The sequence below is a fragment of the Vulpes lagopus genome, chromosome 13, assembly GCF_018345385.1.
Source record: "Vulpes lagopus strain Blue_001 chromosome 13, ASM1834538v1, whole genome shotgun sequence".
Classification (NCBI taxonomy): domain Eukaryota; kingdom Metazoa; phylum Chordata; class Mammalia; order Carnivora; family Canidae; genus Vulpes; species Vulpes lagopus.
In genome coordinates this window covers 13074861-13088919 of record NC_054836.1, presented here as the reverse complement: position 1 = coordinate 13088919, position 14059 = coordinate 13074861, and the positions used below count along the sequence as shown (strand labels likewise).

Sequence of the window (14059 nt, the reverse complement as noted above, 5' to 3'; positions counted from 1 at the left end):
CATATATAAAAAGCACATTATTGCTTTAAGCCTATACAAAGAGTGAAGTATAAAAGTGAAAGTCTTACTTATGTTATCTTTAACCACATGGCGTCAAAAACATGGACATAGTTGCACTTAATGCCAATGTTTTTATTTCCTTTGTTCATATGATAACAGCACTAAAACCAGTCCTTTTTCTTATGCATAAAATGACCAATTTCTGTTTTGTGAAGTGTTACTCACTGGAAGAATCTCAAATGCCTGTAGTGTTCCACTGTTTAGTGTTATTGTTTCCGAGTCAACGGTAGCAGCAGGGGACTCTGATGAAGCTGTGGTAGGAACAATGATAATAATAATAAAATACAGTCTCAAACTGAATAATTTGCCTGGAAACCTGAAGTCATTTAAATTTCTTAGAAGAAATCTAATGGATTTACCTGGGATGGCATAGATCAGGGGTTGGCAAACTATGGCTTACATCCAAATCCAACCCACAACCAGTTTTTGTAAATAAGGTATTATAGGAACACAACCATACCTATTTATTTTCCACAGTTGCTTTTGCACTGTAAGGGCAGAGTTGACTAGCTGCTATAGATACAATATGTGCTAACCCTTGGTATAGATCACAAAATATTTCTAATATTAGGAAGTAAGAAGAATACACTAAGGCTAACTTACAAGTCAATAGAAACTTGGTAAAAATAAATAAATAAATAAATAAATCCTGGGCATTCTGGTCAGCAGTACAGATGACTGAAATGGTAGTAGTCCCTGAACATGAGGCTTCAGTTCTACCAGTATTACTCTTGAGCAATATAAGCCTGAGAAAACAGCTTGCTTTGAACCTACTAATGTTCAGAGACTTTATCTGTCCTGTTTACTTCATGTAGTTGTTGGGAGGAACCACAAACATGAAATGTAAGAACACATTTGGGAGACTGAACGGTGCTTTTAAGATCACAGAGTATCATCTCTTTATAGGTGTGTCAGTGTGACCTGACCAACATTATAAGGAACTAAGACTAGACAAAATGCAATCTCCTGGTGCTTTCATTTGCACCTGTATATGAATCCATGTGAAAAATGATTTGGAATTAACTTTTAATGTGCAGTGTTTATGATAATTCTAAGTTGGAAAAGAAATGAGACCCCTTTCGAAAGACATATACTTGATTCATGTTAGTATTTCTCTATTTGATGATTCCTAAGATCATACTTAGAATAATTTAAAGTGATTCCAGATAAATAACCTTTGTCATGGTTAAGCAAACTATGGGCAGGGACAAATGTGGCTCAGGACTAAGAATGGTTTTTACACTTTTAAAAGATTGATTAAAAACTAGAAAATTCCACAAAGACCTATGGGCTGCAAAGTCTAACATGTTTGTTGTTTATTCTGGCTCTAAAGCTTGCTAGTCCCTGACTCCTAACAACATAAAGGAAGAAACAAACATGAAATTTTAGCCTGAATGTAAAGAATAACTGATACAACGTAAAACTCTTACTAACATTTCTTGCTGGAAGAAATAAAATCATTCTACATCTTAAAAAAAGGCTATCCTAAGGTACCAATTCTAAAATGTCTGCATTCCCACAAAGTATAGTAACCCAACAGCCAGGGAAAGATCTAACAATCTCTGTGCACAATCTATAACCAACAGTAGCTCTCACATTTATGGTGGATCAGTAATTTCAGGTTCTTTTGCAGTTCTTCAGGCTATAAAGTTAAATAAGCAAGGGCTAAAGAAATTCTTCATGTTTTATTAGATTGGTAGAAAGCTAAAGCAAATAACCAAACTTAAATTAGAACTTTAAAGACAGGCATGATTACTTTTAAAGGTCTCCAAGGAAACTTTGACAGTCACTGGATATGTGGATAGTGTGTCACCACCACCACCAGAGAGCAGTGATTCTCAAAATGGTGTCATAGTGGTCACTTGAAAATCCAGAGGGTGTTTTTATTTGCCATAATGAGGAAGTACTACTGGCATTTTGTGGGTGAGGCAAGGGATAGTGACCATCCTGCAATGTGTAGGACAGCCCACAATGAATTGTCTCACTCAAAATGCCAATAATCCCCTGAGAATAACACACAGCAATTGATGTGCTCTTGGCAATCACCTTTCCATAGGCATAGTGTTTAAGTAGACAAAAGAAATGATAAAGTGAAGAATCGTATGGTTCTGAGAATTTTATTTTCATTCCTTTTCTGTTATGGAAAAAAAAAGTAGAAATATCAACTTGGCTTAGATATTAGGAAATAAACTTCCCCTCCCTTTTGGGTTCTCATAATCTCATTAAACACAAAAATATCAGAGGCTAAGGAAAAAAAGGATAAACAGGATACTTTCCACAGGAAACTGGTTCTTTACTTCCTGAAGAAAATCTCATTCAAACCCATTTCTTCTACACACAACCTCAAAGCCACCCCCAATTTGAGTGTCTGGTGAATTACTACAAAGTGATGTGCCACCTTATGAACTCTTATTTCTTTGCTCAACTGATTGTATTTTAGGTAGCAGTCTATTAATCATTAATTCTTTGTAACATCTAAAAGTAAGATTTAAAATGGTTTATGATGACTGGGCAGTCCTTCCTATCACACACTCTTTTGTGCAAATATTAATTGAGCTAACAAATATAAAATGCCTTAGACTGCCTTTGTTAACTTCCACAAATTTCTGTCAACATTCTAGAAGAATGAAAGGTATTAGAGCCGTTACCAAATCATACAGGTCCAACAGCCAGGAGTCTTAAATGAACACTTACAGACATGGGTGATCTGGACTGGAATCTGCAAGGCTGTCATGGGGCTTGGAGAGATGGCTGTATTGTCTTCCAAGCGGGCGACTCTGATCTGAACATGCTGTACACTGGAATTGGAATTACTGTTTGGAACTCCAGATCCTGATTTATTCTCCAAAAGCGTTGGGTTGTTTTTTTGATTCTCATGTAACTGTTTAAGACCTTTTATTAAGACTGAAGGGAGATGGGTAGACAAAAAGAACATTGATTCTCCGACAGACCACCGTCTAAGCAGCAAGGCAGGTGGGGGTAAGGAGGGAAAGTATTTGGAATAAATAATTGTACACTGCATGTGAGATCTCAGCAAAATAACAATAAAAATATTTTAAAGCTATAACCTGTCTGGATGTTTTTAGAAACATTATCACATGACAAAAAATTTCTTAAATAACATAATGTTTTCTTGCCATCTAAGATGCATTAAAAAAGTAGCCATTGTGAGGAACATGAAAATAAGACCTTCACTATGTCCTAGGCCTTCAGGATAAAATTTGGGAAGAATATTGTTAATGCAAAATAGCTTATTTCCCTTTTTAAGTGAACAGTGTACTTCCCCCTCCACATACACAAAGTATTCAAGGAGAATGGACTATTTTAGCTACTGCAAAGGCATCAACAGTTGGCTGTGAGTTTAACTCACCACTCCAGAGTAGCAGCTCATCTTTTCCAAACAGTAATTATGCAACCACCTTGACCTCTTGTACAGGAAAGTCAAATCTAGACTTGCCCCCCTCCACTAGTCATGATAAACTACCAATCCTCTCAGGTGATAACTGCAATCTGGGTGGGTTCATGTGACATTGGTATTCATTCACTCTTCTGGTTTTAATATTTGATTTACAACTGTATTTTTTTTTTTAAATCTTATTTTCATTAAGCCAGAGTTCTTCAGTGTTTAATTTTCCTTTGGAAAAAAGAAGTTGGAGCATTCTACTAAGGGGAATGAATTTGACTGCCTTAATTAAAGGGATTGTACAACTTCGTTTCATGCCTAGTACAAAGCAGGCAATGAAGGGTTAAGCATGCTGTGCCTCACTTTTAAGCAAACCCAACTTAAGATCTCTAGATTTACATAATAAATTACAAATTTATAGTCTTTATACTATAAAACCACCAAAGAATATCTCTAAATAACAAACCCAGTAAAGATATGTGACATTATTCAACACATAAAAGTTGATTTAAACCTAAAGTTTCAGAAATAGAGCTTTGTACACAATATGTAAAATTGTTTTCTTCTTCACAGTTTAAAGGAGAAGAAGAATGTGTGCAAATGTGTATACTTTTGTCTTAGGTGCTTTGAATATTACCCATCACCCCCAGGTCTTCTCAAGGGTAGACAAAACAGTTACCCAAAGAAAGAGAGTGAAGATCTACTAAGATTCCTATCTCTATAGCTGAGGCAAAGGGCTTTGAACCTTTAAGCAATTCCTGAGGAGTAAATATGGTAAGACAAGGGTAGGACTTTAAGGAGCAAATAATACATTACCAGGGAATGAAACATCCTTATGATTTGCAATTTGTCTCTTGATGGTCCACCATTTACTGCGAAGCCACTGTGGTGAGCGGACACTGCTCCATCCCTCTGCTAACAGATCCCAGTTTATGTCATTTTCATCAGCTACATCAAGCTCTGCTATCCTACAGGTTACAAAACAAACGTCTGTTAGTCTGTTAGATGTTAATTTATTTCTCTGGAAGAACCCTCCTCTGATGACATGTGACGGCCCTGGCAACAAAGGGGATGGTAGCCTATGTCATGGGGACGCTGCTGCTAGTTGCATGGGAGAGGATTCTAGGAGTGCAGAACTGCTCCCAGAGCTAATAGTGAGGACATAGCACTAGCAAGAGCCTTTTGTTAATGGTACAAGCAACGGGCCAAACCGTAAATGGCCAGAAGCAGATGAAGCTCTGTCAAGGAAAGGGAGTAGCTAAAGGTTAGAACGGGGTAAGAGCAGGATTAAGTGTATAGTGTTCTGCAATGTTTTATAGTGTGTTACAGCAAGTTATTGCCTAAATATGAGCTTTTCCATTTCTATAATCAACAAAAATGTTTAGAAGTGAGCTCCTTTGCAGATGACTAGTTGAAAAAGTATACTAAAAACAAAACCTGAGCAGCCCAGGTGGCTCAGCGGTTTAGCATCGCCTTCAGCCCAGGGCTTGATCCTGGAGACCCAGGACTGAGTCCCATGTCAGGCTCTCTGCATGGAGCCTGCTTCTCCCTCTGCCTGTGTCTCTCTGTCTTTCGCTCTCTCTCTCTTTCTCAGTCTCTCATGAATAAATAAATAAAATCTTTTAAAAAATAAAAATAAAAACAAAAAATAAAAACAAAACCCAAAATAAAATTAAAAAGTCAAAAATATTCCAGCAGCAACCAAAACAAAAAACAGCAATGTAATAGTACAACTAAATCTGGGGTATTAATGATCTATTTGTTTTCCAGCTTCAACTGTCATGATTTTGATTTTCAGGAGGGAGTGGCTTTTACTACTTCAGTGCCTCAAACATTTTCTTGCTGCTTTTTTTGCCCATTTGAGTCTCTGAGTCTTAATGGTTAAACCGACTAACTTAAAAAAATAGGCTTAGGATTATGATCTTAAAGCTATTTCGGGATATGTACAAAATGGAAGTTTCTGATTGGGTCCAATGTGAAGGTGTGTGGGTCACTGTACACTGGGCCCCCTCCTTGGCAATCTTAGCACGACAGCCCAAGATTGAAGGGCATGGAGACTGAAGAGCCCTCTTCCCTGCAACTTGGCCTCCTAGGCTAGCATGGAGGCACATTGGTGGGACAGTGGCAAGCTGTAGTACCACTGTGCCATACCTGTTCTGTGGATATACAGAGGACTTCAGTCTCCACGCCTTCAATCTGGTACTTTGCACGAGTACTAAATCCACTAAAAAGGAACAAACACAAAACAAAAAAAAAGAACTCAATATGAAATGCACAGGATCTAAAAGATCCTCTGTGGATCCTTTCCCTATGGAAAGGATGCTTCTCAGACATTAGGCATCTAGGGAAACCAAAAGGGGAAATAATCTGTAGCCATGAAGCAGTTTTTGTTCATTAAAATATTTAGGACACAAACCTGAGGATGAGATTGATTTCATCTTCCTTGGTCCATTCAGTACCTCCACTCTGTTTCCAGTTCAGGTAGTTGAGCCATTTAGAACGACACTGTTTTTCTGAACGGGTACCCACTCGTTCTGCCACAGCTGCCCATGACACGCCCTGTGTCACTATGTCACCAGGTTCAGTGCTTGTCAATTCATGAACCACTTCTGCAAGTCTCTTTTCCTCATCTTCTGTCCACTTCCCTGAAAGAAGGAAGTCATCTAGACTACTACTGCTACCTTCTTTGGTTTTTGTTTTTGTTTTTTGTTTTTAAATCAGATTCAGCCCTGTATTTCCAAGGACTTATGGGAAGTACACAGAAGCACCAAAAGTATTTCTGAATGACTGTGGGGTGGTAAATTGCACATATCTACTAAGACAGTTGCATTTGAGTAGCCCAGTAAGGTTCTTGGTACAAAAGAAAATACAGAATCCTAAAAGAAAACACTGACTGACTCTGGAGAGAAAAACTACCCAGTACATACCTAGGAAGAATTATGTGCTGTCAGGTTGTACTAATCCTAAGTGGGAAGAGCTTCAGGGATGGCTTGACGGGACACAGAAACTCACAATCACAATTTTTCCTGTCTTGCCCAAGATTCCCTGCTCTGCAGAAGTGGGGTAAGCTCAATAGAGATCCTTCATTACAGGAATGAATGATGAGAGGCAAATGGAATGACTCCCATGGGCTCCTACCCACTTTAGTAAAAATGAAAACCAGGTTTATACCATCTCCTTTCCCCATTATCCCAACTCCAAGATACTGTGATCAAACAGAAGTCTGAGACTGGTGTTCACACATGATTTTATTCCAGGTTTTCCTGAAGCCATAAACCAGTCATGACACCAAATGATCCTCTTGTTTTTTCCTTAAGGAACTCGAGCAGAGAAACAGGAAAGACCAAACTTTTTTTTAACTCCTTCTACTTGTTTCCATTTTGTGACTAGCAGCTAAAAGCATCTAGAAAATTTCAGAAGAGCTGTGTGCTTACATCAGGGATTCATTTATTGAACAAATATTTACTGAATGTCCATTATGTGCTAGGCACAGTTGTGGATACCAATATTCAAGGCAAAGTCCTGCTCTCCTATTTTAGCAGGGCAATAAAAGGGGTTCTGTATTCACAGTGCCTAATATAAAACTCTGGGGTCCCATCCTAAATCTAGAGCTCCTTCCTATTCCTGCTTCATTGACTAAGCTGTCATGAATCATGGAATGACAGAATTGGTGGAATTTATGTTTTCAGTGTCTTGCAGGTCATAGTGCTGGTGAAATGGTTAAGAGGGAAATACTCCCGGTTCCACATTAGCAGGGTAGGGAAGAGAAAAAAGAAAATACATACCCTGGAAGCATAAGCTTACCTTGAGAACTATTTTTCTTATTCAAAGACTGAGCACAGATTGTGGCTCCTTTAGAGAATTTTAGGGCTAACAGGAAACTATGAGATCACCTCTTCTAACCTCTTTATTTGAGAGGAAATTGAGGCTCAAAGGTTATATGAGAGTTAGTGCCAGAGCCTCAATACTGTTGCTGGTCACAAAGGTTAGGCTTAATAGTATCATTAGTATGTTTATATATATTAAACATTAAATAGGTATTTGTGGTCTGGACTAGAGACTAAAACACTAATGACAAGCTTTGTTGTATGGAAAAATATACTTACTTGTTTGAAATAAGCAAAACAGCCACAGCATTAGAAGATAACTTACGTTGGGATTTGCCTGAATTCAAGTTTTTTATAAACATGAGTTGATAAGCTGTTGTTAACAGAAGCTCAACAGTTAGATGGGCTTAAATTAAAACTACTTCCTGGATATAAGCCTTAGTAATAAGTGCTCTCCCCACTGGCACAGTTTTGAATTGCTACAAAATGGAAATGGGCTACACCTGAAACCTCTGAAACTGAGGAGCTGTGTCCCTGTAAACAATGTTACACAAATGCAGAAAAATGAATGATTACTTGGGTCTATCAAGTGTGAAGAAAAAGGAAGACTAGAAAATAAAATGTGAACTTGAGTGAATGATAAATGTCTTTCCAGAACAGAAGAGAAAGCAGTTAAGTGCAGGGGTGGGAGACTCCAGTGAAACAGGAGCAGCCCCCAGCAGCACTCACAGTACCTGTGTTGCAAGTATCCTTCATCAGTCGGCACCGATCTTTGACGGAAGACGCGCTTCTTCCTAGCGCCGCCCCTATTGTTGCCCAGTCATTGCCATGCTTTATCCGGAGCCTAAAACAAGAGTCTGCCAATCAGCATTGGGTTCAACTGTTTTCTCCCTTTTAATTCATCATTTATTCTTCATTCTTCTTCTTCCCATTTGACTGGTTTGGAAGTTGTGGGCAGCAATACTTTGAGAGCCAAAGTTTGAAAGTGTGGCCTTTTTGGGGGTCCACAGTTGTCTGTGGGTGAAAAAAAAACAGGCAGCAATTGCCTTTTTCCTGGGTCAGAGAAGAAATAAGTAACTTGGATATGTGTTCAAAAAAGACCAAATTTCCCCTCAGGTTACTGACATAATTTCCCAGGCAATCCCCAGATTGTACCCTTTTGAGTACTCCTAACAAGCTCTTCTCAGACAACTGAAAAAGTTTCCCAAGCTGCTACCATCATAAAGAGGATCAACTTTCAATTTTTTTCCACGACCCATACAATCCATTAACCCATACTTTATGGCCCCACTCAACAAAGCAAAATTTTCTCCTGTGAAATAGTCTTTTTAAGGTAGAGTCCACCCAGACATTAAGTGAAACATTTGCCAAGTCGCAGTTCTAAAACTAAGATGTAGAACCCTGGTTTTGATCTTGGTATGTAAGTTCCTGAGATTTAGTCTTCAGGCCACCAAGAATGGCCATCTAATCTGTTCTGTAACTCTTATTAGTGGTCTGAGGACACATTTGGCAACTCACAATAGTAGAAGACTAAATTTATGGGCATGGCTACTCTGTGCAGGTATGGATCTGAATAGTTCTTTTTTTTTTTTTTTTTTTTCTGAATAGTTCTTTTTATGGTCAATCGTGCTTAATAAAACCTCTTGACATTTTCAAAGTAAAAGTTTAAAAAACGAAGATACTAAAAAAGTTAAAACCCAACTATCAGAATTCATGGAAAGAAAAAAATTTTAAACTTACTCCTTGAGCTTTTCAATTTCTTCAGGTGTATATCTAGAAATTTAAAGACATTTTTAAAAAGATCAATTAAAACAAAGAATACTAAAAAACCTTAATAAAAATCAGAATTTCACTTAGGAAGCCAAATACTAAGTCACTTAGCATTATTGATAATATTTTTAAAATAACCAATTCCAAAGTAAATTACTGAAAATTAAAACTGATGCTTTTATTTTCTCTTTTTTAAAAACATTTAGCTATAATAAAAGTGAGCAATGTACATTTTTCTCTAGGAAAATTCAACATTTAAAGCATACTTGCTTCTATTCTTAGTCTTCCTTTATTTCAAAACTGGTTTCAGACCCTCTAATATCATAGCTATTCTGAAAAACTTATGAATGACACTTATGTAAACCAGAGCTAAAATGCAAATCTATGGTATTTTCTCACAAGGCACCAAAAAATTTAAAAATTCTCTTCATTTCCCCTACCCATGCATGGACATCTGCCATATTCTTGCTCCAATATAAAGGCTCTTTTTCTTTAGTTGACAAGTACTCAATAGTCAATGCAATGTTCTTTTTAGAAAGCATGATCTTATAAGCTACACTATGACTACCTAAAATTCCCAAAGAGAAATTAAAACTATGTCAGTAACAATACAGAATCATTGCATTGAAAAAGATGATGCCTTCCCAATCAATGTTACCTATAACAGAAATCCACGCATTATATTCAGAAATTTAGTTATTTTTCACTCTGGTTTTATTTAAAAAAAAAAAAGTCACTAACCTAGGAAATGCTATAGTATAAAGAAATACATGCTTTAACCAAAAAAATGAATAGGAACAATATTACTAATGAATTTAAGAGGGTTTTTTTCCATACACTAAATCTTTAACCACTATAATTTTTTTATAATGTTACTTTATTATACAGCAGACTTTGATGTATGAAGACAGCTAAGTCTAAAATCTGACATATATAAGGTGATTGAGATACTAATTTCTAAAAGGCCTTGTTATAATGAGATTTCCATATTTATAACATGGACCTGGAGAAAAAAACATTAACACAACAAACAGTAATTTATAACTGCCTTCAATTAAAGTTCTGATCATAACTATATTTTAAAAATGATTGCTCCTTAAATATTTCCCCTAATCACGTGAAAACATGCAGCATTACAGGTTTTCATACTTTCCCACATGGTTTCTGTCATCATACATGCGAAGCACTCTTCTATAAACTGCAAACAAAGGCCGGTTCAGACCCCATGCTATAGTCCTGTAGAAATCTTTTCTTTCGTCTTTTGACATCTCAAAGATGATTTCTGTAGCATCTTTTATTCCGCGTGCCTAAATGGGTTACATTTCTTTGATTTAGGGATTTCTGGTAAAATGCATTTGGATATACTATGCTTTCTAAAAGTTGTTTTTTAATGTTCAAGATCATCAATGGCATTTAGAAAAATAATGTATTGCTAATTCATTAATAAGTCAAATATAAACTTTAAAATGTTTCAAGAGATAACAAAGTGATACTTAAATGTTCCAGAAATTAATTGTATTAAATTCAATAAAGTCAAGTTGTGTCAACCCCTTTCAAAATTATAAAAAGTTAATATTTAAAGAAAGTAGAAAAGAATCATAAGAACAAAATTAATGGACCTAGGAATCAAATAAATAACAGAAATGACAAGCAAAGCTAAATAACGGTTCTCTGAAAAAACTCATTAGGACTAATAAAATATGAAAAGATAGACTATGGCAAGACTAAAAGACAAAACAATATTGGAAATGAAAAAATGGAGCCTAAGTAGAGATGTTAAAGAGATTAGAGAACTGAACATTATGAAAATTCTATGGCAAAAAAATTGAAAAGTTACATAAAATGAATAAACTCCTGGAAAAGTCAACTTACCAAAACAGAATCAGGAAGAGATAGAAAATCTAATAAGCACAGACCACCAAGAAAATTTAATCAGTTATTAATAATTTTCTCACAATGGAAATACCAGATCCACATGACTTTACAGGTAAATCCTACTAAACAATCAAGAGAAACAGAATTCTGATTTTAAACTATTCTAGGGTATAGAAAAACAGGGGGGACATTTCCTCATTCATTTTATTAGGCTAGCATAACCTCAATAGCAAAATCAGACAAGACAGTTTCAGAGAAGAATTTTTAGGTAAGCTCATTGAGTAACACAGATCCCCAGTCCCTAAAATATTGAGCACACTGAACTCAGCAATGTATAAAAAGGTTAGCAGTCAATATGAAAAGTGAGCTTATTCTAGGAATTCTGTGTTAACTTCAGAAAAATTACTAATTATTATTATTACAGTATTATTAAACTTATGGAAAATGTTAATCTCTATAGATGTCGAAAGAGCATTCATAACATAGAGCATTCATATGGGATTACACTCCTATCAAGTTTGGATTTACTGATAATCTGATAAAAGAAAATATATAAAAAGTATAGACTGAAAAGGAAAAATCACAGATGTTACGTATGTAGAAACTTAAACAGTATTTAGCGAGTCTACTGGTTACAAAATCAATATAAAAGTGATTTGCATCTCTATACAAAGATCATAAAAAAGTTTAAAAGTTCCCATTTACAGTAACATCAAAATTAAAAGCAACAGGACTAAATCTAAGGCAAGTCCTTTTTGGAGGAAAACAAACTATCAAAAGGAATTAAGGAGGAACCCACTACAATGGAAGGTATATAATGTTCTCAGTCGGAAGATGGAATACTGTATAGATGTTAATTACCCTCAAATTGATGTACAGATTCAGTGCAGCCCCAATAAAAATGCCAACAGTTTTCCATTCTCTGCAACTTGATTCTAAATTTGTAATGGAAAAGCTAAGGGACAAAATCAACCAAGATATTCATAAATAAAGAGACTTGCCCCATCAGACTTCTGAAGACTGTGCTATCTATACTAGTGCAAGTATCAACAAACAGAACCTGGGAACAAATTAGAAAACCTAGAAACAAATCTGCGGAAGCTTGATTTGGGACAGAATGGACACTGCAGACTGGGAGAAGACTGACACTCCATAGCAATGTAGGACAACTGTCTTCTGTATAAAAAAAAAAACTCCAACAGTGAAACCCTATCTCAAAGCTATAGGAAAAAAAAAATCAACAGGAAAGGTAAAACTCTAAAACTTTTATGTGACAATATATGGGGGAGTATCTTTATGCCCTTGAGGCAGAAGAGGATTTCTTAAATAACCATGCAAAATATAAAAGGAAAAAATGGTGATTTTGATACTGAAATGAGGAATCTTTTTTCATCAAATGACCCCCACAGAGAGGGAAAAGAGAGGCCACTGAATTGGGACAAAATACCTGTCCTACAAATAAACAAAAGGCCATTAGTATCCAGCATACATTAAGAGTGTCTAGAAAATGAAAAAGATAACCCCAGAGAAAAACTGATTAAAAACACAAATAGGAATTTCAAAGAGGAAACATAAAAAGTGGCGACTAAACATATAAGATTATGTAATCAGAGGAATACAAATTAAATCCAAAATAAAATACCATTTACATCCATCAGATTTGTACAAATTAATATAAAAAAAACTAAAAAGACCCCAAATGACCATTAACTGCACATGGGTTACTACAGTATATATACTAGCATAATGAAATAGAGCTATAAAAAGTCAGCAGGGTATGGATCATAAAACCACAATAACAGAAGCCAATTAAAGAAATGAAATTACATTGATATGCATTTTATCCATTCTCTCGAATGTATAAAAAAACCCTTCACAGTAAAAAGTTTCTAAATTTTTTTTAGTAATTTTTTTTTTTTTTAGTAATCTCTATACCCAATGTGGAGTTCGAACTTAAGACCCTGAGATCAAGAGTCACACACTCTACTGACTAAGCCAGCAAGGTGCCCCAAGTTTTTAATTTTAGAATCTAAAATTCTCTTATGCCAGTTCTGCAAATAATTAAACGTAACATTTACAAGCCTAATACATGAAAGACACTGTGTTGCAGGATAACCATATAGTGAGATGAAAAGATTCTTCTGCTATCTTTTTAAACAGCAGCACATAATAAAAACCATGGTCAAATATAAAACAAAATATCTTTTGCCAAGATCAGTACCTATCTTTTTGGACATTTCCTATTTCTGCCAATCCATTCATCATTCTCCCATTCATTTCCTGAATGCTTCTTTTCCTTCTTCCCCAACATCCAGTCACCAGGTGTCCTTAGAGAGACTACCCGCTTATCTACCCTTTCCCTGCCAATTCTTCCACCACTGTCGTTTAAAGTCTTTAACTACTCTTATCTGGTCAAGTGAAATGATCCTCTACAAGGTCTCAAATTTCAGTCGCATTCCCACTCTTTAATCAGAGTTGAAGGGGTCCTTGGAAACCATCCATTCCAATTCTCCAGACAACAAATCAGCTTAATTCCCAAAGTTCTCTGTTCTTACCATTTGTTACTGCCTTATCTAAACCTGCAGCATTTTTCAAGTTTTAACTAAAGTGTATGTGACCAGTGGATAACTTTAATACACTTCTGAATACGTTTTTCAGTGGTCATTGTATATGTGTTTCTCTCTAAAAAATTAGTTTGGTGAGAAGGATCTTTATTCATTAACAAAGAACTAAAGGGTTGTTGTTTTTTTAAGATTTTATTTATTTATTTGGCAGAGAGAGCAAGCATAAGCAGGGAAAGCAGCAGAGGGAGAGGAAGAAATAGGCTCCCCAGCGAAGGCCTCAATCCCTGGGATCATGCCCTGACCCAAAGGCAGACACTTAACCCGACAGCCACCCAGCCCTAGAACTGAAGTTTTTAATTTACTCTTTATAATTTACAGAGCTTTGCTTGGGAAGAATGCAGGTTAAAATTAAGCTTAAGAATGTGGACACTCTAGGCAGCAATGTATGTATAATAGTTAAAAATTATATAAACCACCTAAATATCAAACAATAGGAGAATGGCTAAATAAATACTGTACACCTCCCATTCCCAAAAAATGCTATGGTCTGTTTTTCAAAC

General features: G+C 35.9%; 1 protein-coding gene across 6 annotated transcripts in view; it reads right to left on the bottom strand.

Annotated features, from left to right (window-relative positions):
- DMTF1 (cyclin D binding myb like transcription factor 1) overlaps window positions 1-14059 on the bottom strand; it is a 44007-nt gene that overhangs the window by 5359 nt on the left and 24589 nt on the right. For all 6 annotated transcript variants that reach the window (XM_041727382.1, XM_041727387.1, XM_041727386.1 and 3 more), the window contains 7 exons: window positions 10210-10367; window positions 9031-9063; window positions 8025-8134; window positions 5880-6108; window positions 4280-4431; window positions 2755-2964; window positions 226-311 (listed from right to left, as the gene is read on the bottom strand). In XM_041727382.1, the coding sequence (XP_041583316.1) occupies window positions 226-311; window positions 2755-2964; window positions 4280-4431; window positions 5880-6108; window positions 8025-8134; window positions 9031-9063; window positions 10210-10367 (978 nt within the window). The remainder of the gene's footprint in view (window positions 1-225; window positions 312-2754; window positions 2965-4279; window positions 4432-5879; window positions 6109-8024; window positions 8135-9030; window positions 9064-10209; window positions 10368-14059) is intronic.